The sequence below is a fragment of the Phoca vitulina genome, unplaced genomic scaffold (assembly GCF_004348235.1).
Source record: "Phoca vitulina isolate PV1807 unplaced genomic scaffold, GSC_HSeal_1.0 scaffold10, whole genome shotgun sequence".
In the NCBI taxonomy this organism is placed as follows: domain Eukaryota; kingdom Metazoa; phylum Chordata; class Mammalia; order Carnivora; family Phocidae; genus Phoca; species Phoca vitulina.
In genome coordinates this window covers 42,483,444-42,508,269 of record NW_022589713.1, presented here as the reverse complement: position 1 = coordinate 42,508,269, position 24,826 = coordinate 42,483,444, and the positions used below count along the sequence as shown (strand labels likewise).

Here is a 24,826-nt window from a genome sequence, read left to right as displayed (position 1 = left end):
TGGCTGCCTGGGCACTCCGCACGCATGAGCCACACCTGGTCACAGCGTCCCCAGCCCGGTGTGGGCCCAGGCCCCAGGGGAGCTGGAGGACCTGCCTGATAGCACCTGCAGCTCTGGGCGCAGGGTCCGGTCAGCAGGGTCGCCAGGGACTCCTCCCCAGCGGGCAGTCTACCCACGTGGCCCCTGAGCTTACTCTTGCATCTGCCACCTGCCAGCTTTTTTTTTTTTTCTCATCAAACCAGATTCCAATCTGAGTATCTTTTCTTTTAAGACCAAAAATGCTTGGCAAGCAGTTCTGTACAGATTGACTGTTTTCCTTTTCATGTCACTCCAGCACGTCTAAGACAAAGTTGGAACAGACTCAGGTGGGAAATTGACATGACAGCTCAGCTCGCACCCCCGTTGGCTCCTCCTGGGGGATGCGCTCAGGCCAGAGAGGCTCCGAGTCACAGCAGGAGCAGAGTCGGGGTTCGGTGGAGCTTCTGGTTTGTGTTTGAAGCCTGTGACACCAGCCCCGTGACCTGCCGGTCCCAGGAGTGGAATGCCCCATGCAGCCCCCCAAGGCTGCAGCAAGCAAACTGGGAACTGTGGGACACATGTGAGCTGTTTCTTCTCCGTGTCCTTCTCGGATTTTAGTAACTGCATCAAGGTCGGCTGCACGTTGGCTCGGCGGTGCCCTGCTGAATGCCATCTCCCTGCCTTTGGATGTGTCTCTGAAAACCAGGCTTTGTTCTGCCCCAGAGAACCCTGGAGGTGGCATGGGCGCCTGCTTTTCCTGTGCCTGCAATGAGGTGGAGATGGTTTGGGAGGGGGGTAGCTGACAGCAAGCTGTTTGCTAGCAGCCTGCCTTCTGCCGCAGGAGCTCGGTGACTGGCAGTGGCCATGTTTTAAAAACTAAAGATCGGAAAGAGAGCTCCCCAGAAGCATCCTCTCTGTAGCAGGTGCAGGGAAGGTCTGCTTGTAAGGCTGTGTTTTACTCGAGCCCCAGCAGCCCTGTCTGGAATGGAAGGCCAGGAAGCCCATTTTTCTGTCTTTAGGCTCCTGGCCTCCTTTGGGTACAGACAGAAGGCCAGCCGCACTATTTCCTGAAGGGAGGGAAGCCCTAGAGACTGGGAGCATGTTCCAGAGGGGATTGGGGCCGTCGAGTGGTTCTCCTTCCTAGCAGGAGGGAAGCACGCAGGGAGCCATCCTTATACCCACCTGCTTGAGTGGGTGGCAGCGCGTGGCCTGTGCCGATCACCGGGGGGCACGGAGGAAGGAAAGTGGCATGTGGCGAGTGCCGGGACGTCAGATACTTTGGGGCAAACTCATAACTGCATTATTTGTGCTTTAATTGTTCATTGTTAGTGTTTACTCATCTTTTAAATGTATTGAATAACTATTCAAAATTATGTATACATATATGTATAGGTTCAGGTATATATAGAAAATCATTCATATGTACATGGATATTTAATTCATATGCTCACAGAACTAATTAATTAGAAACTCAGAAGTTAAGTTCTTTTAAACAGTTACATCTCATCACAAATGTATGCCTTAGATTCCCCTAACACTGCAGACCAAATCTATTTGATTCTCTTAAGTGCTTACAAAAGCGAACATACAGCTCACCTCGCAACGTGGGACCTGACCCTCCTGCCCGGGTGTAGTCTGTGACCACGGCGTCAGGCCTTTCTGTTCTCCTACCTGCCTCCTCATTCCATATCCGGTTGGCTTATTCATAGCCACCCTACTTAGAGAAATGTTCATGTCATGCTTTACACAAGATATTAGTGGCAGATACAGAACAGTCATACACGCCCACCCTCCCCTTACTTCTTAAGATGGATTAAAAATATCTTCCTATTATCTTCTTTCCTTTATATATCAGTTGCTTCATTCACTTGGTTGCCCTTTTAGTCTTGGCATTCCCTGATCGTCACGGCCTTTACAGACTCAACTTATTCCCTTTAAATGTCATTAACTGTATTCTGTTTCTGATGTTCAAATTGTCACAACCTGGCCCTTGACTGTCCTTTTAAGCTGGCTTCTGTGCCTTATCACTTCTACCCCGAAGACCTTGTGGAGCCATCTTTGCTTTCTTGCATGCCCGCGGTTGTAGGTGGATCTTGATTTTTCCTGCCTCAAGGCATGGAATTAGCAGCTCTCCAAGGAGCCCTGTTGACATTTCACCCAAAGCTGGACACCAGAATGTTAACCTGCTGGTCATGGGTGGAGTAGTATCCTTGCTGGGCCACTTTCTTGACAGAGCTGGAAATAGGATTTCTTTTTAGTATCACAAAGTCCCATTGATATTTTCAATTTAATTCTTTTGTGATCATTTTTTATTTTGTTCTTAAAAAAAAAAAAAGACTTCACAATTTTTAAAAAAGATTTATTTATTTGAGGGAGAGAGAGAGAGAGCCTGAGTGGGTGGGGCAGGGGGAGAGGGAGAGAGAATCTCAAGCAGACTCCCTGCTGAGCCCAGAGCCTGACTTGGGGTTCGATCTCACGACCTGAGCCGAAACCAAGAGTGGGATGCTTAACCGAATGAGCCACCCAGGTACCCCCACAATTTGTTTTTGCTGTGAGATGCCAACTTGAGTTTTTATCTCCTTTGTCTCCCTTTTTTTTTTTCCTTTCACATTTAATTTGTAAATAATCCTTGGATGTTTTCTTAATTATCAAGTGGGGAAGACTTTAGAGGTGGACCATGCCCAATTTATATCCAGATGCTCTTATTGCTGAGTGGTCCTGGACAAGCGACTTAAACTCTCTGGGTCCCCTGTCCTCATCTGCACCGCGAGGGGGCTGGTGATTAGGTAGCAGGGTCTGAGGAATGAGTGAGCTAGAAAGTGCTGGCTGCCTGGTGTGCAGCCTGCGTATCGTAAATGGTATTGGGTGATGAGGGTGAGTGAGAGGTGGCTTCTCTGGGGCTGCTCCTGGGACCTGTCCCTCATCCTGATTCTCCCAGGGTGGGGTGGTGATGGGGGCAGCCCAGGCCGGGGCTGGGGTGGGGGGGAAGCTTGCTTTTTCAGCTGCAGGAAGCTGGGGGTGGGGGTGGGTGGGTGGGAAGGGAAGGCTGGGACCCTCGGGGCCATGGGACTCTTGGAGGAAAGTGTGGATTTGAAGGCAGGTATACACCTGGATCTTAACCTCAGCACCATCTCCGCAGAGCTGCGGATGGATTGCTTTATCCTTCTGAGCCTATAAAATGGGAGTTTTGGTGTAGGTGTTCACTTTGAATCTTGCTTGAAGCCCATGGAGGTCACCCACAAATGATGCTCTTTCCTTTGTACTTGTTGATACACACTGTTTTCTTTCCCATTTTCTTAAGACATGAATTGGATATGTATAGTCTTTGCACTTGATGTAAGTTGTATTCAGTAATATATTACTGTTTAGAAATGCGTCCCCTGCCCTGCCTCCCACCAACTGTCACTCTCGCTTATTACTGCTTATTACTGTGAACTCAGTGCCTTTTCATTAATTATGCGGGGACAAGCCAAGACATGACGATTCTACCCATTTCCCTAATTATAGCTTAGAGAATTGTACTCTCTTTTTAATTGCCTGTACTGGCTTATTTATGTTTTTAAAGAATTTGAGTGCTGAAGATGATCGGAAACTAATATTTATTGCCAACTCACTTTGTCCCAGGCACTGTGCTGAGTGCTCTGCCGTCCATTAATTAATTAATTAAAACCTCGCCTTGACTCTGAGGCAGGTATTATAATCACCTCATTTCAGAGATAAGACTCAGGTGTCTAAGAAGGTCACAGAGATGGTGGATGAGGAGCCTGGACCAAACCTCAGGCCATCTTACTTCAAAAGCCCGCACTCTTAACTATGAAATTAAAGTGCCTGTTAGTCCGCCTGTCGTCTGTCTGTATGTCCATCCATCCATCCATCCATTATTTTTTGCCTTTATGATGATGTGTTAGGAATAAAGTATTTTTAAAAATTTATAGTGCGGGAGGAAATGTGCCATGACTTTCTTTAAATGGTCTCTACCCTCATCTGACTTTCTGTGATGCTTTACAGAGTTTGCATTTCCTGTTCGTTTATTACATCTTCATTTTGCAAATTCATATTGGACTCTTTCCCCCAGACATAGTGGATTGAACCTGTTGAGCGTGCTGATATTTGAGGAATCTGTTAATTGTTGACTGGAGGCCTAGAATCATCTTTTTAGAAACACCTTAAGGAACTTTATTTATTTTTACTTTTTTTAGATTTATTTATTTCAGAGAGAGAGAGAGAGAGAGAGAGAGGGCACAAGCAGGGGGGGCTACAGGCAGAGGGAGAAGCAGGCTCCCCGCTGAACAGAGAGCCTGACATGGGGCTCGATCCCAGGACCCTGGGATCATGACCTTAGCCGAAGGCAGACACTTAACCGACTAAGCCACCCATGCACCCCCCACCCTAAGGAACTTTTAACCGTGGAAGACCTTGGGGCACCAGCCTTTGCTCACGTCTCACGTGGGGGTTTGCTGTGGGCCTGTCGAGAGGTGCTGTCCTTGCCAGAGAGAGACATGATAAGAGGGCCAGAGGGAGAGATATGTTCAGATAATGGGGGCAGGTATAGCCGGAATTAAAATCATTGGCTGCTGACTTTAAATAGGCAGATGTCCTAGAAAATCTTAAATGTGTATCTAAGTTGGGGTCAGGGAGAGGGAAGGGCAGGGATTAAAGTGGGTGAAGGAGGCATGGGGTCTGCTCTCTACGTTGCCCAGGAAAAATTTGGAATTGGGTGGGGAGGGGTGTAGGTCCTCCAGGGTGTAGATGACAGCTGGGAAACAGCGTGACCAGAGACAGTACCATTCCCTGGCACTGTACGTCTTCCAAACTTTCTCAAAAGCCTGTTTACAGCCTGAGCCAAGATTCATCACCAGCTGCCTTTAACTTTCCTTTCCCCTTCTGAGACTTGAGAAGGTTCTGCTATTTGATGTTGCTAAAGAGGCAGGAACCCTGCTTTCCACTCGGGGCAGGACATGCTCTCACAGTGTGCAGGCTGGGCCAAGTGGGAAGAACTGCTTGTAGCATCTTGTGCTGGTGGGCAGGCACGGCCTGGTAAAAGCACAGGGCCCTGAAGTAAGGAAGGGGTACCTGGAGCTGGGAGAAGCTTCTGGAACCTACCCAGGGGACAGGAAGCCAGCTCTGGGGACCTCACAGCACAGCGTTAAAGGCTTATCTGCTTCCCATGATTTAGGAAGGTTGAGATAGATCTATCTATACATAGTACAGATTCTGCCCAAGAGTCTATATATAGGGTTTGTAATTATGCGTGTATGTATGTTTATAAACATATATATATGTGTGTGTATATATACATATATACACACAAAAACATAGTTTTCTTCTTAAAAATTTTTTTTACTCAAATGCAGAGAGAGACACACACACACTGTGTATGTTACCCTCCCCAATCTATCCATCCTATTGACATACCTCACCATTGAAACTGTGGTCTGGGGACCAGCAGCATTGCCGTCCTGTGGGAACTTGTTAGAGATGCAGAATTTTGGGCCTGCTACGGACCTGCTGTATCCGAATCTGCATTTTAGCCGGAGCTCTGGGTGCTTCCAAGGCACATTAACTCCTGGAAGCCCTGCCCTAGACAGACGTCTCCACGTTTGTTAACTGAGGCACCATAGGCAGCTGGAAGAATAAAGGGAAATTGTCCCTGTTCGGTCGTTGTAGAAGGAAAGGAGCATGCCCTCTCGGTAGTGGAAAAGAGACCTTTTACTATTACTCGTTCACAAATTACATGGTCTTGAGTAGCAAATTAAGAGAAAAACCCATCAAAGCCAATGCTGCTGCTGACACCAGCAGATAGTTACAGTATTCAGCCAACAGGCTGGCGAGGTTCTGTAGGTAGTTTTGTTTTAGGGCATTGGTTTTCGAGAGAGATTTTTGCCTCCAGAGGACATTTGGCAGTGTCTGGAGACATTTTTGGTCCTTACATCGACAAGGAGAGAGAGAGAGAGAGAGGGTGATGCTCCTGGCATCTAAGTGGCTAGAAGCCAGGGGTGTTGCTAATCCCCCCACCCCCCGCAACGACCAGACAGCCCCCCCCCACAGCAAAGAAGGATCTGATCTTCAATGTCAGTAGCGCTGAGGTTGAGAAACCCTGGTTTAAGGGATGGAGTTACCTATAGTAAGCCCAAAATCTGTCTAATTATCCATTACTCATTTTAATGAGATACTTAAAACATACCAAACACTTAGAACTAATAAATGGTAACTCCATTTTTTTTTCTTTAGGAAATAGCACATTACCGATGCATTTATAAGGACAGTTGCAAAGCCCCCATTTCCTTCCTCCCTAGAGGCAACCACACCATTTTGCAGGTTGGCTGTTGCCTACTGTTGTTTGTACTTGGATCACACACGTGAGTGTCCGTGAAACAGCCTATCGCATTGCCTGGGCCCCTTTGTGATGGCGTTCTCCCCTGTTTGTATATTGCAGGCTGTTTTCCCAGAAGTTTGAGCAAAGGCATGAGCAGGGGAGCAGAACTGCATCTCAATGAAAACATTTCCATTTTCTGAGTAATTTACATTTTCTTTAGGTGGTGGTCAAAAATGTTAAGGAAAGGTGTTTAATGTATTAAATCAGGTTGGCGAAAGAAAACCAAAAGTAATGGTTGCAGATTTTAGAAGGTGGCATTTTTCAAGTGCAGACTCCGTAGCGGCCCAGAACCCAGCAGATATTCTTGTCCTTAGGTTTGTTGGAAGTGATGATGGTGGCAAGACCCCCGGCCCCCACCTGCCCGCACCCTCCTTTCTCCCTGGGTGGCACCTCCCAGCCCCTACTCCCAGCATCCTTGGAAGACATTTCCTTCATCTCTGCATCATTTTTCAGAGCTGGCCAGTTTCTATGGCAACTGTTAGATTGAAAGATGATCAGCGAGCGGGAGGCAAGAGCAGGAGGCGAGGCTCGAGTGAGACCTCCCGGTGGTGGTGTGTGTCCCTGACGTCACCCTCCTCGAGTCTGGATAGGACGATAACGGATACTCCCATTCAGGGCGGCTGGCGGCTGCTGCCTTATTAGCAGTGCTGCTGGGGGCTCCGATAGCTCTGCAAATTGCCTCTCTTTCTGCCCCTCCTGTCCTCGCCCCACCAGAATTCTGCTTTTCAGGGCCTCTTTTCTGTTTCGGCTGCAGACTGGCATTAAGAATGCACGGCTTAATTCCGGTGTGTTTCAGGATGCTCTTCTGCCCAGTGTTCTGGAAGGGCAGGGAAGCATGGCAGTGTTTTACTTGATGTTGATGGCGCTGTGAAGTCCGTTCTTTCCTCTGCGAGAATACTGACTATGCAGAAATTTATTGAAGCGGATTATTATGAACTAGACTGGTATTATGAAGAATGCTCGGACGGTAATTATGGCCCCCTGCGAAACAGAGCAGGAATGTGTAGGGGCATTGTCTCCCTCTGGGGTGGGGTGGTGGTCCTGAAACCTCTCCTGGGGACTCGGGCGGTGGGGGGGGGGCATGGGAACCAGCAGCACTGCAGGCATGCATGGCTCTGACAGTTGTGAAGGCATGGTGGACGAGATGGCAGGTGGGCAGGGCTCCTGGGGACTCCTCTGCGCTTAGTCGGTCTCTGCTCCGAGGGGCAGATGGTGTTGGTGTGCAGCGCTTGTGAGCATTATACTTCTCTGGGATTGAATTCTCTCCAGGGTGAGGCGTGAGTGTGGTGTTGATGTGCATGCAAGGGTGTGTGTGTGTGTGTGTGTGTGTGTGCGTGTGCAAGGGGAGATGTGTTCAGTGACCTCTCTGCTATTAATGGGGCTGGGAGTAGTATATTCAGGAGGTGGCTCTCTGGACTGTTGGCAGCAGGCCTGGAAGAATCCTCCCTTTCCCGAGCCCAGACCTGGGGGCCCGTGGGGGAGGCTGGAGAAAATGCAGAAGCAGCTTCCCACCTGGCAGGCAATTCAAATGAATTTTGCGGGTGGGATCCCACCGAGCTATGGGGGTGGGGAGACGTTGGGAGGGGCAGGAGAGACTGTCTCCTTCGGTCACAGGCTCAGTTTGTGCAGGGAGGGTGTGGCACATTCCAGAGGAGACTGGGTGGAGTTTGTGTGGCCGGACAGGCCTCGGGAGGTTTCGGGTACCTGGAAAATAGCACTGAGGTGCGTTCTCAGAGAGGCCACAGGAGAGGGCCCTTAGGCTCCTGTGGTGTTGGGCCTCAGAATCATGTGGGACAAAGTGGATCTGTCTTCTTTAATTTCTTCTTCAAAATGACCCTCAAATCACATGTCTTTTGCATGTCCCCCCCCCCGCCCCCCCGAAAAGAACACAATATGTACAGTCTGAGGGTCGGGTCCCTAGTGATGCTATGTTCCCTAAGGTTAACTGTTTCTTAATTGAATCAGGAGTTTGAGACTGTGCTAACCATGACCACATTTGATAAACCTGAATGATGTAGCAGGCTGGGAGCTGGCCTTGCCAGTAAGCTGAGGAACTACATAATTATCTCTTGTCTGCTGGTTTCTGCCTTGACCAACAGGAGAGGGACTGAGAGGTTTCCTCGGGGATGGTGGGTGGGTATGTAACTGTGCTGAGAAACTTCCCCAGTTGAGCCCCACTGTCCCCCAGCATTAGGTGAGGATGGTGTCATGTGGAGTCCGTGTGCAGTTTTTAAATATCCTGAGTAATGGTGGTGGTGGGCAGCTCCAAGGGTGGCTGGATCCTTTTTCTCGTTTGGATATATCGTTCTTGAAGCAAGTTCCCATCCTGTTACCCCGCTCCAAGAGGCAATGATAGGGATGCTTCTTTTCAGAACTGTCACTGAATCTGTAGAGTTTCCTTGGTGATTTGGGACTCGCTGAGCAAGCCCTCCCTAACTTTTTAAAGTATGGACCTGTGTTGGATCACTGGAATGTGGAGCATAAGTTCCAGCAGAGTGCCTGTCCCAGACTGCTGAGGAGTTGGGTGTGGCCATGGCTCCCGCGGATCCCTCCAGAAGTGGGGGAGGAAGGTTTCTTACTGTCTTGACCCAATTGCTACACCGTCCAGCTCTCTTTACACCCTCGTCCTTGGGAATAAAGCCAGTCGCTGGTGGTAGTCAGTCTGAGGGGTGAGAGGAGGCTGGCTGACTCTTATCTGGGTGTCTGTCAGAAGGATTTTCTTACCCAGCCATTTCACAGTTGAGTCTTTTGGCCCTGGAGGCAGCCAGATCTCTCTTCTTGCAACCGAAAGGAAAATGGAAAGAGAGGCGACTCATCTGTCCAAGGGTAAATCAATGTTGATTGCAGTTACTCTCTGAGTGTGTGTTGAGCAAAATACTTGCCTTTACCCTCCATTCCAGTTTGGATGAAGGGGAGAGGGCCACTGGGACAGAATTTACTAGGACAACTGGCATTTTCATAATCCCATTTTTAAAATAGTTAGCAAAACAGGGTACAGAAACCCAGAAATCATTTAGCTTAGGAAACCCAGGGGATTGGGATTTCAAGTAAATGCTAATTTTGTAGTCAACTCCTTTACTCATTTCTCCCACTAGTTGGGTTCTTTGCTGGCCTCTGCAGTTGGTCTGGAAATGCAATTTGCCTTTGTTTATATATGCATCTTTAAAATTGCAAATGAAATAGCCCTTTCATCTCCCAGTCCTGACCTACTGGGTGGTGAGAAGGCCAGGTAGGAGTAGACAACACAGCACTGCTTTGTCTCTCTTATCATTTGGCATTTGAATCGGTAATGAGGGAAACTTCTAGGGAACTTTCCATATTAATAACAAAAGATGAGTCAAATGTTTTGAAAAAGATGCAAAATCATCATTTATGTCAGAGTTACTGACTCACACTTACATTGCAGGGTTAGCACTGACAAGTAATATATATATATAGACCCCTCTTTTAAAATTGGAATAAAAAAATAGCTGCTGTTCTCTTTTCTCTCTGATGTTTAGGAGAGCTTTATTTGGTGTCGAAGGACTGTATCCTTCACCTTTTCAGTCTTAGTTATGGAATCGTACACACCATCTACCCCACCGCTCCAGCCAAAAGCAGTAAGACCCCAGAGGGTGTAACAGGGGGCATGGGGTAGGGGCTTAGAATAATAAGAAATTGGAGGGGTTGGTTGCCCAGTATCTTAAGGTCATTTTTAGAGACAGCCAGCTCTCAACACCGTATAGCATGGCCTTCGCGGAATTTGCGCAGATAAACTGGTGCCTACAGTTTAAAGTGTAGTGTCAGACGGGGTCCTGGCTACCTACAATGGTTGTGTCCCCCCCCCACCCCCCAAAGCCTGGTAGATTATGAAAATCACCCACTTATTTAAAAAGAAGATTCTTGGGTTTACTCCAGATCCAGAGAGGTCCTGAGAAATCTGAATTTTTAGCACGTGCTTTAGGTGATTCTTTACATCAGGCGGGTTTGGGAAAATGTGCCAATGTCAGTGGAGACCAGCCCCAGCTACTAGGGTCTGGAAAGTAATTCTTTAGGTCTGTCACAGAGTCTCCTGTTGTTTCTTGGCTATGCTGGTCACTTTTTTTTTTTTTTTTTTAAGTATGCTTTTAAAAACTGTGAGGCCTTTTCAATATTTAAAAAGGCTTGCATTCAAGTGTATGTCTTTAAGTTAAAGAGAGTGTACTTTTGTAATGACTCTAGAAGTACGGAGATCACCAGAAAGGGCACTGGCCTGGAGCTTCTGTCTGAGGCCCATTTTGCACTCTGCATGGCCATGTGGTTTGGGCACATCCTGGGACCTCTGTGAGCCTCTGTCAACTCAGATGCCTCGTCTGGAAAGTGGGGATAGCCACACTGACCAGAGCCGTAGTGAAGAGCTGTTGAAAGCACAGTTGACCCCTGAACAACGTGGGGGTTGGGGGTACTGACCCCCCCCACAATAAAAAAAATCTTCGTAGAACTTTTGACTCCCTCAAAACTACTGATAGCCTACTGTCAGCCAAAAGCCTTGCCAACAACATAAACAGTTGATTGACATGTTCTGTATGTTGTATATATTATATGCAGTATTCTTAGAATAAAGTAAGCTAGAGAAAAGAAAATGTTATTAAGAAAATCATAAGGAAGAGAAAATATATTCACAGTACTGTACGGCATTTATTGAAAAAAAATCCACATGTAAGTGGACCCACGCAGTTCAAACCCATGTTGTTCAAGGGTCAGCTGTAAAAGCTTTCTGTAAACCGTGATGTTCTAGGCCAGTGCTTAATTTTATTTTCTCAGAAATAGTCTAGTTAGTAAGTTCTTTTTAAAAATCCCTTTCATAAGGTGAGTGGCATTTTGAACAAGGTGTAGTATCTTTTTTTTTTTTTTTTAAGATTTTATTTATTTGAGAGAGAGAGTGAGAGAGCGAGCACGAGAAGGGGGAGGGTCAGAGGGAGAAGCAGGCTTCCCGCCGAGCAGGGAGCGGGATGCGGGGCTGGATCCCAGGACCCCAGGGTCATGACCTGAGCCGAAGGCAGACGCTTAACGACTGAGCCACCCAGGCGCCCCAAGGTATATACTTTACCACCTGTTTCTTGCTAGTTTCTCTTGTACCCATGCACCCTCATTGCCTGCTGTACAACATTGCAGACGTGAGTGTCGGGGCGCGGGGTGGTCTCTCTCAGGCTGATCTCATCACGGGGAAGCTCCGGTGGACGGCTGAGGAAGTTGTTCCTTGGGCTTCTTACTCCATAGTGAAAAGTCCGTGACGATACACGGGGTCCGTCACGCGTGCTCTGGTACTCGCTTGACTGCAGTGACCTCTAAAATGCCACCCCAAGGTGGGGGGTGGCTAGCTTGGGAGTAAAGTTTTGTTGGAGGTATTTTAAGCATTCATTGAAAAGCTGTTCCTAGGTTTCAAGATGATTTTCTAATGTTCCTGCACAATGCAAACAGGCCCCATGTGTTCATCTTGTGTTTATTGTGGGATGCACCTTTGGAAGCAGAGGATGGCTTTTCCCTTTCCAGACACAGCACCCTTCTGAATGGGTGTAAAAGTGACTTAAAAAAAAAAAAAAGAATTAAGTATAAATGCATAACGTAACTGTCCATTCTTTTGACTGGCTTTGGGAAAGTAGCGGTCATGTCCTCCCTCAGATGTCGATGCAAGCCCAGATCCCAGGTTTTGGAGCATGATGTTTCTCTTATTTATTTTTTTTTAATGGCATAAGTGAGGTCCTTGGACCATGACCCTCAGTAATGGGGGCTCTGCAACAACGGGACCAAGAAGTGGCAGGAGGAGGGTGCTTGGAGCACTGAGAGAAGGCTGCACGGTGGATGGCACCAGGAGGAGAGGGCAGAAGGACACTCGTGGCAGGAGGGTGCAGTGGGGGTCATGCGGGCAGGGGGCTCTAGGGGAAGCACAGACCATGGAGGTCAGGAAGTGTACAGCTCTATCTTGAAACGAAGGGGCACCCTCTGGAGGAGGGCTGCCGTCCAGTGGGACTTGTCCTGACAATGGAAACATTCTGTGTTGTGCTGTCTGGTATGGTAGCCACTAGCCACGTGGGGCTCTGGAGCACTGGAAATGTGGCTAGCATGACTGAATTTTGGATTTTTTAAATTTTAATCAATTTAAATTTGAACGTAAATAGCCCCAGTGGCTTGTGGCCATTCTTGGGACAGTGCATGGTAGAGCTTCAGGACAGTGACGTCTCTGACGGTATATTGAGTAGGTCTGGAGAGGGACACTCACAGAAGGAAGCCCCTCTACCCTGTAAGAGGCCACCCCTTCCACTTAACGGCCTTCCTGTCCAGTGTTCCCGGGGGCAGTCCAGAACTCAGTCCCTACCTCTCTTCCCCGGCATCCCGGTGTCTGGTCCTTGCCTCTAGGGCAGCACACATCCTTGCTCCCTGACTCTTCCTGGGGCTAAGCTCCATCCAGAGGTCCAGGATCTCCCACTTGGCACAGGAATTCCTAGGTTTTCTTGCTTTGGCTTTTGAAGAAATTACTCTGTCAGAGAAGATGTTCTTTGGCCCGTTGCTGCCTTTAACCTTGAAATGAATGCAGCTGTGGATAAGGTTTGAGAATTCCTTAACATCCCAGGGTGGGGGGGTAGATTTGGGGTGGGTGGCAGGGAATATCCTGAAGAAGGACTAAACCCAGAAATAGGGGGTGACATGAAGAGTCTAGAATGGTTTTGTGTTCAAAATGCTGTGTCCTCAATGTTTATTATATATATAGACATGGACATCATTTGACATCATTTGTTAAGGATAGCCTAGATTTGAGTTAAAAGCTGAGTAGAAACAACTTGCTGCTGAGTCATCACTTGAGAGTATTTTCACATACATGAAATCAGCTTTTGTTTTCATTTGTACACACCGTGGCCAGTACAGTATCCTACACATCTTACAGTCAGTCTGATATTTGATGAATGAATAATGCACAAGGTGGAGCTCCTCCCTCCCATCCTCCCTTCCTTCCTCCCTCCCTTGCCAGGGCTTTCAGACTCACTGTCATTTGAATTGAATTAAGCCCAATTTGATACCATTTATTGAGATTAAATGGCATTCCCCCCCCCCCCCCCAGTGTGTGTCCTCATACACATTGTATTTAAAGCTTATGCAGATTTTCAAAATGTGATTTTAAACCCCCTGCCACTGAATTTCTGCTAAGCTTCCTTTTTATAAAGAATACCTCTTTAATGTTGTACAATGTAGTAATCATTTTCAGGTTCCAAAAAATTAACCAGACAATGCATATGTCTCTAGGGTTTTATTTTTAAATAGCATTTTTTATTATATTCTGGTTTGCTATTTGAGGCACTCATATGGTCTTATATTCGTTTTTGTGGAGGTAGCAATTCAATGTAGCAGACATTTTTAGCTACCAAAACAGGATCTTCAGCCCTACAAATCCAAAGCTGAATGAGACCGAGCGCCCGCACCTGTGCAGAGAATTCTGTATGATGGTCTTGCCTCTGCTGAAAGCCTCCCTCTCCATTACCTGGGGGAGGTGAATCGGCAGAGAGCTGGAATAGGTCTCCTGCTGTGGCTTTTAGGAGCAGGGACACCCGCCGCAGTGTAGCTGGGAGGTGGGCGAGGCACAGAAATTGCAGAATGGGCTGCAGTTCTTCGCGGCCAGCGCTCGGGGCCACCTTCCAGTGGGTTTGATGGAAGAACCTGCCATTTTCACTGTTAAAGGCAAAATCAAACAGTACAGAGGAATTGGTACTGAGATACACAATTAAACTGTGGATTCTTCTTCCAGGCAACATCGTAAACTATTAGGCTTTAGGCTTTAGATTTTTTTCCCCCTTATCCTAGCAATTAGAATTTGTAAATCTGACTGTGAGTATACAGATTTAGGATGAGAGTGGGGGTTATAAAATGCAGATTTAAAAACAGCAAATGCAATGTATTATTACCAAAGAAAGACTGAATTAAGCTTAAAACAGGTAATGGTTACTGCCACATCTTTTTTTCCTTCTGCTAGAAATCAGAATGATCACTTCCTTCCCAGTTCAGCACTGTGTCAGGCTGTTGTCAAAGTCAGATTGGTCTCAGGGGCGCCTGGGTGGCTCAGTTGGTTAAGCGTCAGCCTTGCTCAGGTCATGATCCCAGGGTCCTGGGACCCCAGGGTCCTGGGATAGAGCCCTGTGTCTGGCTCCCTGCACCGCAGGGAGTCTTGCTTCTCCCTCTCCCTCTGCCCCTCTCCCCTGCTCGTGCTCTCTTTCAAATAAATAAAATCTTTTTTAAAGATTTTATTTATTTATTTGACAGAGAGAGACACAGAGAGAGAGGGAACACAAGCAGGGGGAGTGGGAGAGGGAGAAGCAGGCTCCCCGCTGAGTAGAGAGCCCGATGTGGGGCTTGATCCCAGGACCCTGGGATCATGACCTGAGCTGAAGGCAGATGCTTAACAACCGAGCCACCCAGGCACCCCTCAAATAAATAAAATGTTAAAAAAAAAAAAAAAGCAGATTGGTCTCAGCTTCTGGAGTGTGCCCACCAAACTTCTCTAATCTGAGGGCATTGGGCAATTATTCACCAGGGCGGCTCCTCTGCTGGAGTCCTACCTTGAGACAGGTGTACTGCTTAAGGCTTGTTTGGTATTGCCCTGTGCAGTTGCTATGAAACTTCCAGGGAGCTACCATTCCTCATTGCTTCTGGGGGGAGGAAGAGTGGGAAGAAGAATCTGGAGGTGGAGAGCTTAACCTAAAGCCCTGCACCTGCCAGCCTGCCTCCCCTCTGCGTCCACAGCACCTGGCAAGGTCACCTAGGGGCAGGCAGGGCATTCCCATTCTGGTAGGTGCTTCTCCCCCGCCCCGCCCCATACCATCCCTCCTCCCAGCTCCTGGGAGCCGCCCCCTTCCGGTCTGTCCTGGGTGACGCTGGGCCAATTCCCTGTGCACACCCTCCACTCCAGCTCAGCCAGGGAATGTCCTCTGCCCTGTCCCGGGCCTCGCGTGTGCCTCAGGGTCCCGGACTCCGATGGCTCCTCTGGGCACACAGCTGGGACCTACCCCAAGAACCGACCCTTAGGGCAATGTTTGGGCTTTGGGGTGACTTCAGCAATGTCCCTGAGAGACGTGGGAAGGGAAGAAGAGCATTTTGAGTATGACTACCAGGATGAAGAGAGGAAGCTCTCCCGTGAGCAGCATGAAAGCCTGGACCTCTTGGAAGAGGGTAAATTCTGTACTTTGTTCAGATCTGAGCCTTTCCCTGTTAGTGTCTACTGATCTCACAGCACTCTTCTATTTTCCTATTGAGGTGTCACTTCAAGTACATAGATCTCACATGGTCAGTGGCATGTAATGACCCCTGTGTAAAACCACAGACAGCATGTCCAGCACCCTGAGAAGGCCCCTCGCACCCCAGGAGGGAGACCATTGTCCTGGCTTCTGTCACCTTAGATCTGTTTGCTCCTTTGTTCTTGATCTATGTAGTTGGAATCAAATAGTGGGCATTAGTTTGTCTGGTTTCTGTTGCTTAACCAATTCATTCATGTTATTGTAAATAACAGTAGTTGTCTAGTTGGTTGTTTTTCCCGTTGTGGCATTCCAGTACTCTTTTTTAAGAGGTTTAGTCATTTTCTTGTGGCTGAATGGGTTTTGGGCAAGAGACTGAGTCATTATTAAATAAAGTATGTTTTTGTCCTGGCATTATTTTTATTTATTTGTTATTTTTTACGTTTGAATTCAATTAATTAACATACAGTGTATTATTAGTTTCAGGGTAGAATTTAGTGAATCATCAGTTGCATACTACAGCACCCAGTGCTCATTCCATCACGTGCCCTCCTTAATGCCCATCACCCAGTTACCCCCTCCCTCTCCCCACCTCCCCTCCAGCAACCTTCAGTTTGTTTATTTCCTATAGTGTGCTGGTGTTATTTTTAAAAAATCATTAATCACCGACCTTAAATAGGGATTTTTTTTTAAAAACTTAGGATTCTTTCTTTCTTTCTTTCTTTCTTTTTCTTTCTTTCTCTTTCTTTCTTTCTTTCTTTCTTTCTTTCTTTCTTTCTTTCTTTCTTTCTTTCTTTTTCTTTCTTTCTTTCTTTCTTTCTTTTTCTTTCCTTCCTTCCTTCCTTCCTTCACTTCCTTACTTCCTTCCTTCTTTCCTTCCTTCCTTCCCTCCCTCCTTCCGAATTTATTTGAGAGAGAGAGTAAGTGGTGCTGGGGCAGGGGATGGGTAGTAAGGGGCAGAAGGAATCTCAAGCAGACTCCCTGCTGAGCGGGGAGCCATTACCCTGAGATCATGACCTGAGCTGAAATCAACAGTCTGTCGCTTAACTGACTGAGCCACCCAGGTGCCCCAAATTGGTTAAAGGCTCCATGCTGGGGCCTGAACTTACAACCCTGAGGTCAAGGCCTGAGCGGAGATCAAGAGTCAGATGCTTAAGCCACTCAGGTGCCCCTAGGATTATTCCAAATAGAAAAGTATTCCAGATAGAAAAGGCTGATGTTGAAGTCACCTTGGGAACCCACCATTGGGCTCTATCAGAGGGATGCTGCTTTTGGACAAGTGGGAGAGTGTTAAATTAACAATAGGCCCAGAGGCTTGGTGTGAGTTTCCTAGTTGGGCTTCTTTGGCTTTTGCCCACAACCCAGAGAAATCCCAGGGAAAGGGATTTTTGGGGTGCAATTGGATGTTTATTTAAATTTTTTATTGTTATGTTAATCCCCATACATTACATCATTAGTTTTAGATATAGTGTTCCATGATTCATTGTTTGTGCATAACACCCAGTGCTCCATGCAGAACGTGCCCTCCTCAATACCCATCACCAGGCTAACCCATCCTCCCAACCCCCTCCCCTCTAGAACCCTCAGTTTGTTTTTCAGAGTCCATTGTCTCTCATGGTTCTTCTCCCCCTCCGATTTCCCCCCCTTCATTCTTCCCCTCCTGCTACATTCTTCTTCTTCTTTTTTTCTTTCTTAACATATGCAATTGGATGTTTAAATAGTGACTGCGTGTATGTTCTTTAGGTCTTGAGTAAAAACAATGTGAATACCTTTTCAAAATTCTTCTCTGTGGTTTTCTATTTTCATGTCTCAACATAACTTTTATTTTAAAAATTACTTATAGTCGGCCATATAGCAACAGGGTTTTTCTTTTGAGGTTTCTGTCCTGAAAATATTCCCATTTTACCTACAGGACTGTCAGAAGCATTACATGGGAGAAAGCAGGGAAAGGGAACAGCAGGAGAGAGCCAGGGAGCTCCGTGCTGAGGCCCAGTGTCTGACCTGACCCTTTCACAAAGGAGACGGTGGAGGTGAAAGGAGAAGTGGCTGGTCGATGGGGACTGTGCATTAGTCAGGTTCCTGAAAATGCTCAGGAGAAAGGCATCCATGTGCTCTTGTAGGTTTACCTGGATCAGCTGATGTCCCTTACAGCTGTGGAACACTAGCGTGTGGCCCGTGTGCCCACATCACCTGGGAACTGGTTAGACATGCAGACTCTCGGGCCCCAGACCCACTGAGTCACAACCCACCTTTTAACAAGATCTTTCGGGGCTTCCTGTGCAGATGAAAGTGTGGGATGAGCAGTCGCCGTAAAGCATAGTAAGATGATTTTAGAAACCAGTCATCGAACCATAAGATTCTAAATTAAAGGCTACACAGGGTTCTGGAGCAGTGTCTTACAGTCTAGTCAAGGGAAGAAAAACATTTTGTATTGCAAATATTTCCTGTATCCATATTTTTAACCTTAAGGAAAAAACTGTGAGCCAGATGATGATGATGAGACCCTGTGTTTGTCGTGTACTTACATTCTAAGTACTTTATATGGATTTGTGCATTTAATCCTTAACACAACCATATGAGGTTAAGTGCTGTTATAATTTCCATTTTATAAGAGGAAACTTACATGACCTTGTCTAGAGTCATAGAGCTAGTAAGTGATTTCAACCTGTGTAGAACGGCTCAAGGACCCTCTGCTCTTAAACCATTATGCTAGCAGTTCTCAAAGTGGGGTCCCTGCCTGGCAGCATCAGCATCACCCAGGATTGTGTTAGCAATGCACGTTCTCGGGCCCTGCCCCAGACCTGCTGAGCCAGACACCCTGGAGTGGGGCCCGGCAGACTGGGTTTTAACACGCCCTCTGGCTGATTCTGATGTACATTGTCCTGTGCCTGTCCACATTTCATAGATAACCGTGGGTGTTGGTTCGCAACCCCATCTGGAGCTTCCTGGGTGTAATCTGAAACCCGCCCCCATTCCCCGTGGGTAGGGGAGAGATGAAGAAGGAGGCAGGCCACTCCAGATGGGTAGGTGGCAGGTTTTATAAGCAAAGAGAACTTTCATAGGAGGCTTCCCTTGGGTAGCTGAAAGACAGTGGATCCCCACACCTGCCTGCCAAACCTTAGAAGTTTATATAGAGGCTTTAACTGGGTTTAGTCACGTATACTGCACAGGTGTTCTCAACACCACATCACCATCTCCAGGCTGTGACCTTGGAACAGCCTCTGGGAGCAGGAAGGGCAAGCGGAACCCACATTCCAAGGACAAGGAGGGTATGGGGAGCCTCCGAGTGCCCGGGTCCAACCCTCAGGTCAACTGATGGTGGTCACATGTCTTTGTTGGCATCCCCTAACACAGGTCCCCTACTTTAAGATCACATTCAAGGGGGGCACTGCTTTATATTTGCCATCTCATGATGGATTTAAATTCGCTTTTGTTCCTTCCCATCCCATCTCCTTCCTTTCTCCAGTGAAATGTTTATAGGTGTCCTGGAGGGGTGAAGTGTTAATAATAATTTCAGGACAGTAAGCTCAAAAGAAGACACTTTATCGCCAAGGTGCTGTTTTCTTTGTAAAATCAAATTCACAAGACTGGCTCCCGGCCTGAAGGAAGTCTGGGGCATAGACCAGAAGATGGAGTTTTGGTCTGGCAGGTTTGGTTTGTGTGGCCAGTCCTGTGTCCCAGAGCAAGTCGCTGTCATACCACCTGTGTCTTGAGTTAATGGGAAGCAAGTCCTGTGTGGGAAGAGAAGTGCTCTTGAATAATGAAATTATGTGCAGGATGTGGACATAACTGTTCCCTGGATTCTGAACTGGTTTAGGTGGTTTTCTTCCCTGTTAACTGATCTAAAAGCGGTGCTTTTGGTTGACAACTGAAGGATGGATTTAGTATTTGGGTTGCTCTGGTAGCTGTGGATATAGGAGACATTCTCTTCCGGTCACCTTGTGGGGGTGATAGTCACCCTTTAACCTTCAAAACAGCCTTTGAAATAAATGCTACTCCCATCTGCAGTCAAATCAACTGAGGCTGAGCTGGGTTGTCGCTGTCCAGGGTTCCATCACCCTGCCCGGGGTCTGCCTGCCAGCACAGCCAGGCACGAAGCTAATGGAGTCGAAGGCCCTTCCTGGCTTCATCTCATGCAATCGTTCTAACCCACACGGTGGGTGCTCACAGGGACACCGGGCTCCCAGGAGAAGCAGCTTGCTCACACCATGCGGCTGCGAGGGGCGGCTTGGCTCTTACTGTCCTCAGCAGAGAAAATGTCTGCGCTCTGTGTCTTCTGCCCACTGAGGACCTGAACAGCGCAGACCCGGAATTGACCTGAAGCCGTTTCGGGCTGCGTGGCGTTCTTGAAGGAGGCCTCTGCTTGTTTGCCCCAGGCCCCTCTGCTCGGGGTGAGAGCGGGCAGGGGGCAGGGCTCAGTGCTGCTGGAGTGAAGTCGCAGGTCGTGCTGCCTCGTGCCAAGCAGGGCGCTGGCATCGGCACCAGGAAAGCACTGGCGAAGAGTGAAGTTCTGTGGTTGTTTCCTTGTGGCTTGCTGTGCGGCAGATTCCCACCACTTTCTCAAGGGAGTGCCTAAGGAAGCCTGATTTCGTAATTTTTTTCTCATCTGGACACTCCTGAGGCTGTTACCCAACTGCAAGATTGCTCACCCGATCCCTGGCAGGGTGGCAGGATTGGAAAAGAGCATATGGAATTCTCTGGGGTTTACCCAGTGCTCTCATAGCAGGTTTTGGTTTTCTGAGCCCACGGGCTGCAGGAGAGCCTGTGTCCCGTCCTCAGAGGCGGCCGCTGATGGCCAGGATGTAAGGGGCCACATCAGTGTTTTGCACAAAGGGCAGTTTTCAGGTGTTGAGCACTAACCAGTAATTATCATCTGGAAAAGCAGAGATGGAGAAAACACCAACTGGCAGTGGGAACCTAGCTGGAGCTTGATGGGGAGCCCTGGGCCGGCCCCATGGGACTCTGTGCATAGCTGCACCCTGCTGGGCTGTTCAGGTTCTCCGGCTGGTTCCAAGGCGAAGCCTGAGAGGCAGCACAAACAGCACATTCCTCCGGTGTGAGAGGGAAATCTCGGGCCGCTGGTGGAGGGCTGGGCTGTGTGGACAATGGCTGGATGGGAGGTGGTTGTGATGTCTGCCCCAGAGCAGGCGCCGCCAGGGTCCCGCCCCGGTGTCTGTGTTGACACAGGATGGCCAGCAGCATGTGAGCGAGCCGTATAGGACTCTCTCCTGGAGGTCACGCAGGAGGAAGGAGCTGACCCGGCTTATCAGTACTGGCCTCAGCATCGTTTGCTCATGATGTTCACGACCTTGGTCTCCAGCCTGGGCTTCGGTTGGTGGTATCCACGGCCACCCCATGCAGGCCTCCAGTGATGTCAGTTGCTCAGGGTGGTCCTCTTCCTGGGGTGCAGCTACCAGCATAACCCCAGGGCTGGTCAGGGACAAGGCTCACCTAGGGCCTGTGTTCTTCTGGGGTCCCCTTGCTGCTCTGTCCACTTCTGGCCCCTGTCCCCGACCCCTTGCCATCCCCAGTCTTCTTGTATCTGAACTCCCAACAGCATCTCTCACCTGGCACTTCCTGCTTGCTCTTCTCTATTATGCCCATTTATGCAAGTATCTTACCTGCTTAAGAGTGAGATTCATGTATTTGCTCAGCAGATGGGGTACCGTTAAGTGTGCCAACATGGGGGTCACACCGATCAGGGCCTCCCATGATAGCTCTGTGACCTTGGGCAGTTTCTTCACGTCTAAAGGGTGGACAGCAGTAATGCTTTTCTCCTAGGATGAGTATAAACGCCGAAGGAGATGGTAGCCATCCAGCACTTGGCAGACTACCAGCGTGTGGTGAGCAGTCATCAGTGAGCCATTGCTAACCACCAAGTTAGCCCTCATTAAATATCCCAATGATGGAAGGACACCAGAGATGAACACTGAGTGTTCCAGCCTAGGGTGGGGTGGATGATTATGGCATCCAGTAGTCCGTGGTCATGTCCATGGACAAGCCACTTGGCCTCTCTCCCTGTCTGGTGTGTTAAATGGGGATCACATTTATGTCATGGAGTTGTGCTGGGTCCGTTGTAAGGTGGCCAGGGTAGCAGTCGGCATGTTTGTGACAGAGACTCGGCAGTCGTTTCGTTTCTTCTTCCCTGCCTCTTCAGGAGCTTGCCGTGGTGCTCTGCTCCCAGCCCACCTCGGAAGGGAAGGTGAGCCAGTACAACAGCAGCTGAGTGTAGCCAGACTGCACTGTCAGGTCTGTGCTCTCGGCAGTGCGGCCCGTCTCCCACCCCCAGCGCACAGACCGGGCGCCACGCTGGCGGTGGCCAGACAGACTGCTGTTGCAGTGGGCTTGGCTTCTGCCACCACTCCGTCCCTGAGACCAGCTCCGAGGCTGCGGTGACAAACCAGCACCTTGCACTGAGAGGAGTGGCGGCCTCGGTCAACCCATTTGCTTCTGGCTTGAGACCGCGGCTGCTTATTAGTTGATGCCTTTCCTTTGAACTCTGCTTCTTTCTCAGCAGTTTCCTTCATCATTCCTTTGTGTCACATTGGATTTGAGACTGCCCTTTTCCAGATGGCTTCTCTCCTCCCCGCCCCCACCCCCCAGGGAGCTGGGAGGGAAGGGGAGGCGATTCTCTGGGACATTTGCTTCTCTTGCGGTGACAAGATATACACTGGGGCTTTTATGTTTTCACCCCTATCTGGGGTGTCGGTTAGACAGGAGCCTTTCTTTCCAAAGACTGGTCTGGGAGAAAACAAAATCTTCCTATTTTTTTGAGTATCAATTATGTGTTGGTCCCCAAATAAGACTCCACTGCCTTCAGGTGACTTCCATAGCCCAGGTGGGAGGGGACGTGGGACATTTGTAAAAATTACATTCAACCGGGCACCTGGGTGGCTTGGTCATGAATCGTGTGCCTTTGGCTCAGGTCATGATCCCAGAGTCCTGGGATCCAGCCCCACATCGGGCTCCCTGCTCAGCGAGCCTGCTTCTCCCTCTCCCTCTGCCTGCCGCTCCCCGCTGCTGTGCTCTCTGTGTGTCAAATAAATAAATAAAACCTTTTTTTCTTTTGAAAGAATTATGTTCTTTATGGCCTTGGCTGTAGCTGTTTTCGGTGGGTCCTCACCCTATTCCTACGCCCACTTCAAGGGCTACATCAAAACAGTTATTTTGTTTGTTTGTTTCTTAAACCAAATAATGTGTGTCTTATGGGCCTTAGTAGTTAATCCAGTTGGGCTGTTGGGCCAAGTCTAAATTATTTTGAAGCTAGATGAAAGACAACAGCTATGCCAGGGACAAGGCTCTAACTTGGGAGGAGAGTGGAAGCGTCATGCCTGGGAAGACAGTCCAGAGTCCCTCTTTTCAAAAACTGGACTGAGGTGGCTCTCGGTTTCCTTACAGATGTATCCCCTGAGCAAATTTAAATGAAGTCATCTAAGTAAAAGTACATTTGTTTCCCTTGGCGGGTTTGGAGTGGGGGATTGCTGTTGCTAATCACTTGCTGTCTGAGTGCACCACTGTGGTCTGGGGAAGGCTCGGTCAGGGATCGAGGTAACAAAAGGCTTTTACACTGCCACATAGTGGGGCAGTGTTTGGAACAGTCTATGTAGTCCCAGTATATGTACTTACGTGTTGTTTGGTAACTTAAAATATTGAGGTATAACTTAGAACTGTAAAACTCAGCTACTTTAAATGGACAGTGTAATGCTTTTTTTTTTTTTTTAAGATTTTATTTATTTGACAGGGAGAGAGCAAGCAAGCACAATAGGGGGAAAGGGAGAAGCAGGCTCCCCGCTGAGCAGGGAGCCCGACGAGGGGCTCGATCCCAGGACCCTGGAATCATGACCTGAGCTGAAGGCAGACCCTTAACCGACTGAGCCACCGTGTAATGCTTTTGAGGAAATTCTCAGAGTTGTACAACCAGAACCCTAGTCCCGCTTTAGAACATGTGTATGCCCTCCCTGTGTGAGCTCCCTCATGCCCGCTCACAGCTAGTCCCATTCCTACTCCCGGCCGCGGCCACCACTAAGCTGCTTCCTTTCTGTCTCATTTGCCTGTACTGGATACTGCATAGGAAGGCATCCTGCAGGGTATGGTCTTTTGTTTTGGGCTGCTTCTGAGTATACATCACTTGCTGCGTGTTCCAATCCTTCATTCCTTTTGAAGGAAGGCTGTGTAGCTCTCCAGGGGGGCAGACGTACCACGTTCTGTTTATCCGTTCACCAGGAGAGGGTCATCTGGGTTTGTGTCCACTTCTGGCTATCATGAGTAAGGCTGCCGTAAACATTTGTGTACAAGTTTTGTGTGGATATAGGTTTTCCTTTCTCTTGGGTAGGGGCCTAAAGGACTTGTAAAGGCTGTGGTCTTAGGCCATTCATCTGACTTCTCAGAGCCTGAGTTTCCCTGCCAAAAAGTATGGGGACACATGTGTCTAAACCATTGTGTGGCCGAGGTGACTGGGGCAGAATAGCCATTTAAAGATGTCTCCCTGGGGCGCCTGGGTGGCTCAGTGGGTTAAGCATCTGCCTTCGGCTCAGATCATGATCTCAGGGTCCTGGGATCGAGCCCCACATCGGGCTCCCTGCTCCGCGGGGAGCCTGCTCTCCCTCTCCCTCTGCCTGCCTGCCTCTCTGCCTACTTGTGATCTCTCTCTGTCAAATAAATAAAATCTTTAAAAAAAATAAATAAATAAAGATGTCTCCCTGCCTTCAGGGAGGGCGCCTGGGTGCTCAGTCGGTTAAGCGTCTGCCTTGGGCTCGGGTCATGATCCCAGGGTCTTGGGATCGAGCCCCACGTTGGGCTCCCTGCTCAGCGGGGACCCTGCTTCTCCCTCTCCCTCTGCCCCTCCACCCCACTCGTGTTCTTTCTCGCTTGCTCTGCTCACTCTCTCTCTCAAATAAATAAATTAAAAAAATATAAAGATGTCCCCCTCATCAAAATGCTTTGCCAGATCCGCGCAGTCTGGGAGTCTGCTAGCTGTCTTCCAAGGGAGGGCTGACTGGGAAAGGTGCAGTTTTTACAGTGGTGGACCGGTTGTCCTGCTGGAGCACGGGGAGGAGCAGGAACACCCCAGATGGAAAAGCCGGTGAGAGACGGTCCCTGCAGAAGGAAATAGGCACATGCGGCACCAAGCCAAACCAGATTCAAAAGCATGTAGATAAAGCTTTAAATAAAGGACATTTATTTTGTAATGCCTGGA

General features: G+C 48.5%; 1 protein-coding gene across 13 annotated transcripts in view; it reads left to right on the top strand.

The window, feature by feature from the left end:
* The window catches only part of TRAK1 (trafficking kinesin protein 1), a 182,488-nt gene that overhangs the window by 109,974 nt on the left and 47,688 nt on the right, over positions 1-24,826 (top strand). Inside the window, exon 1 of one of the 13 annotated variants that reach the window (XM_032408904.1) lies at positions 6,130-7,361. The exons of 7 other annotated variants lie outside the window; for them this stretch is intronic. In XM_032408904.1, coding sequence (XP_032264795.1) covers positions 7,298-7,361 — 64 coding nt within the window. In that variant the 5' untranslated portion in view covers positions 6,130-7,297. Of the gene's footprint in view, positions 1-6,129; positions 7,362-14,870; positions 15,569-24,826 lie in introns of those variants that run through there. 5 more of the 13 variants (XM_032408912.1, XM_032408913.1, XM_032408914.1 and 2 more) reach the window with 5 other exon arrangements.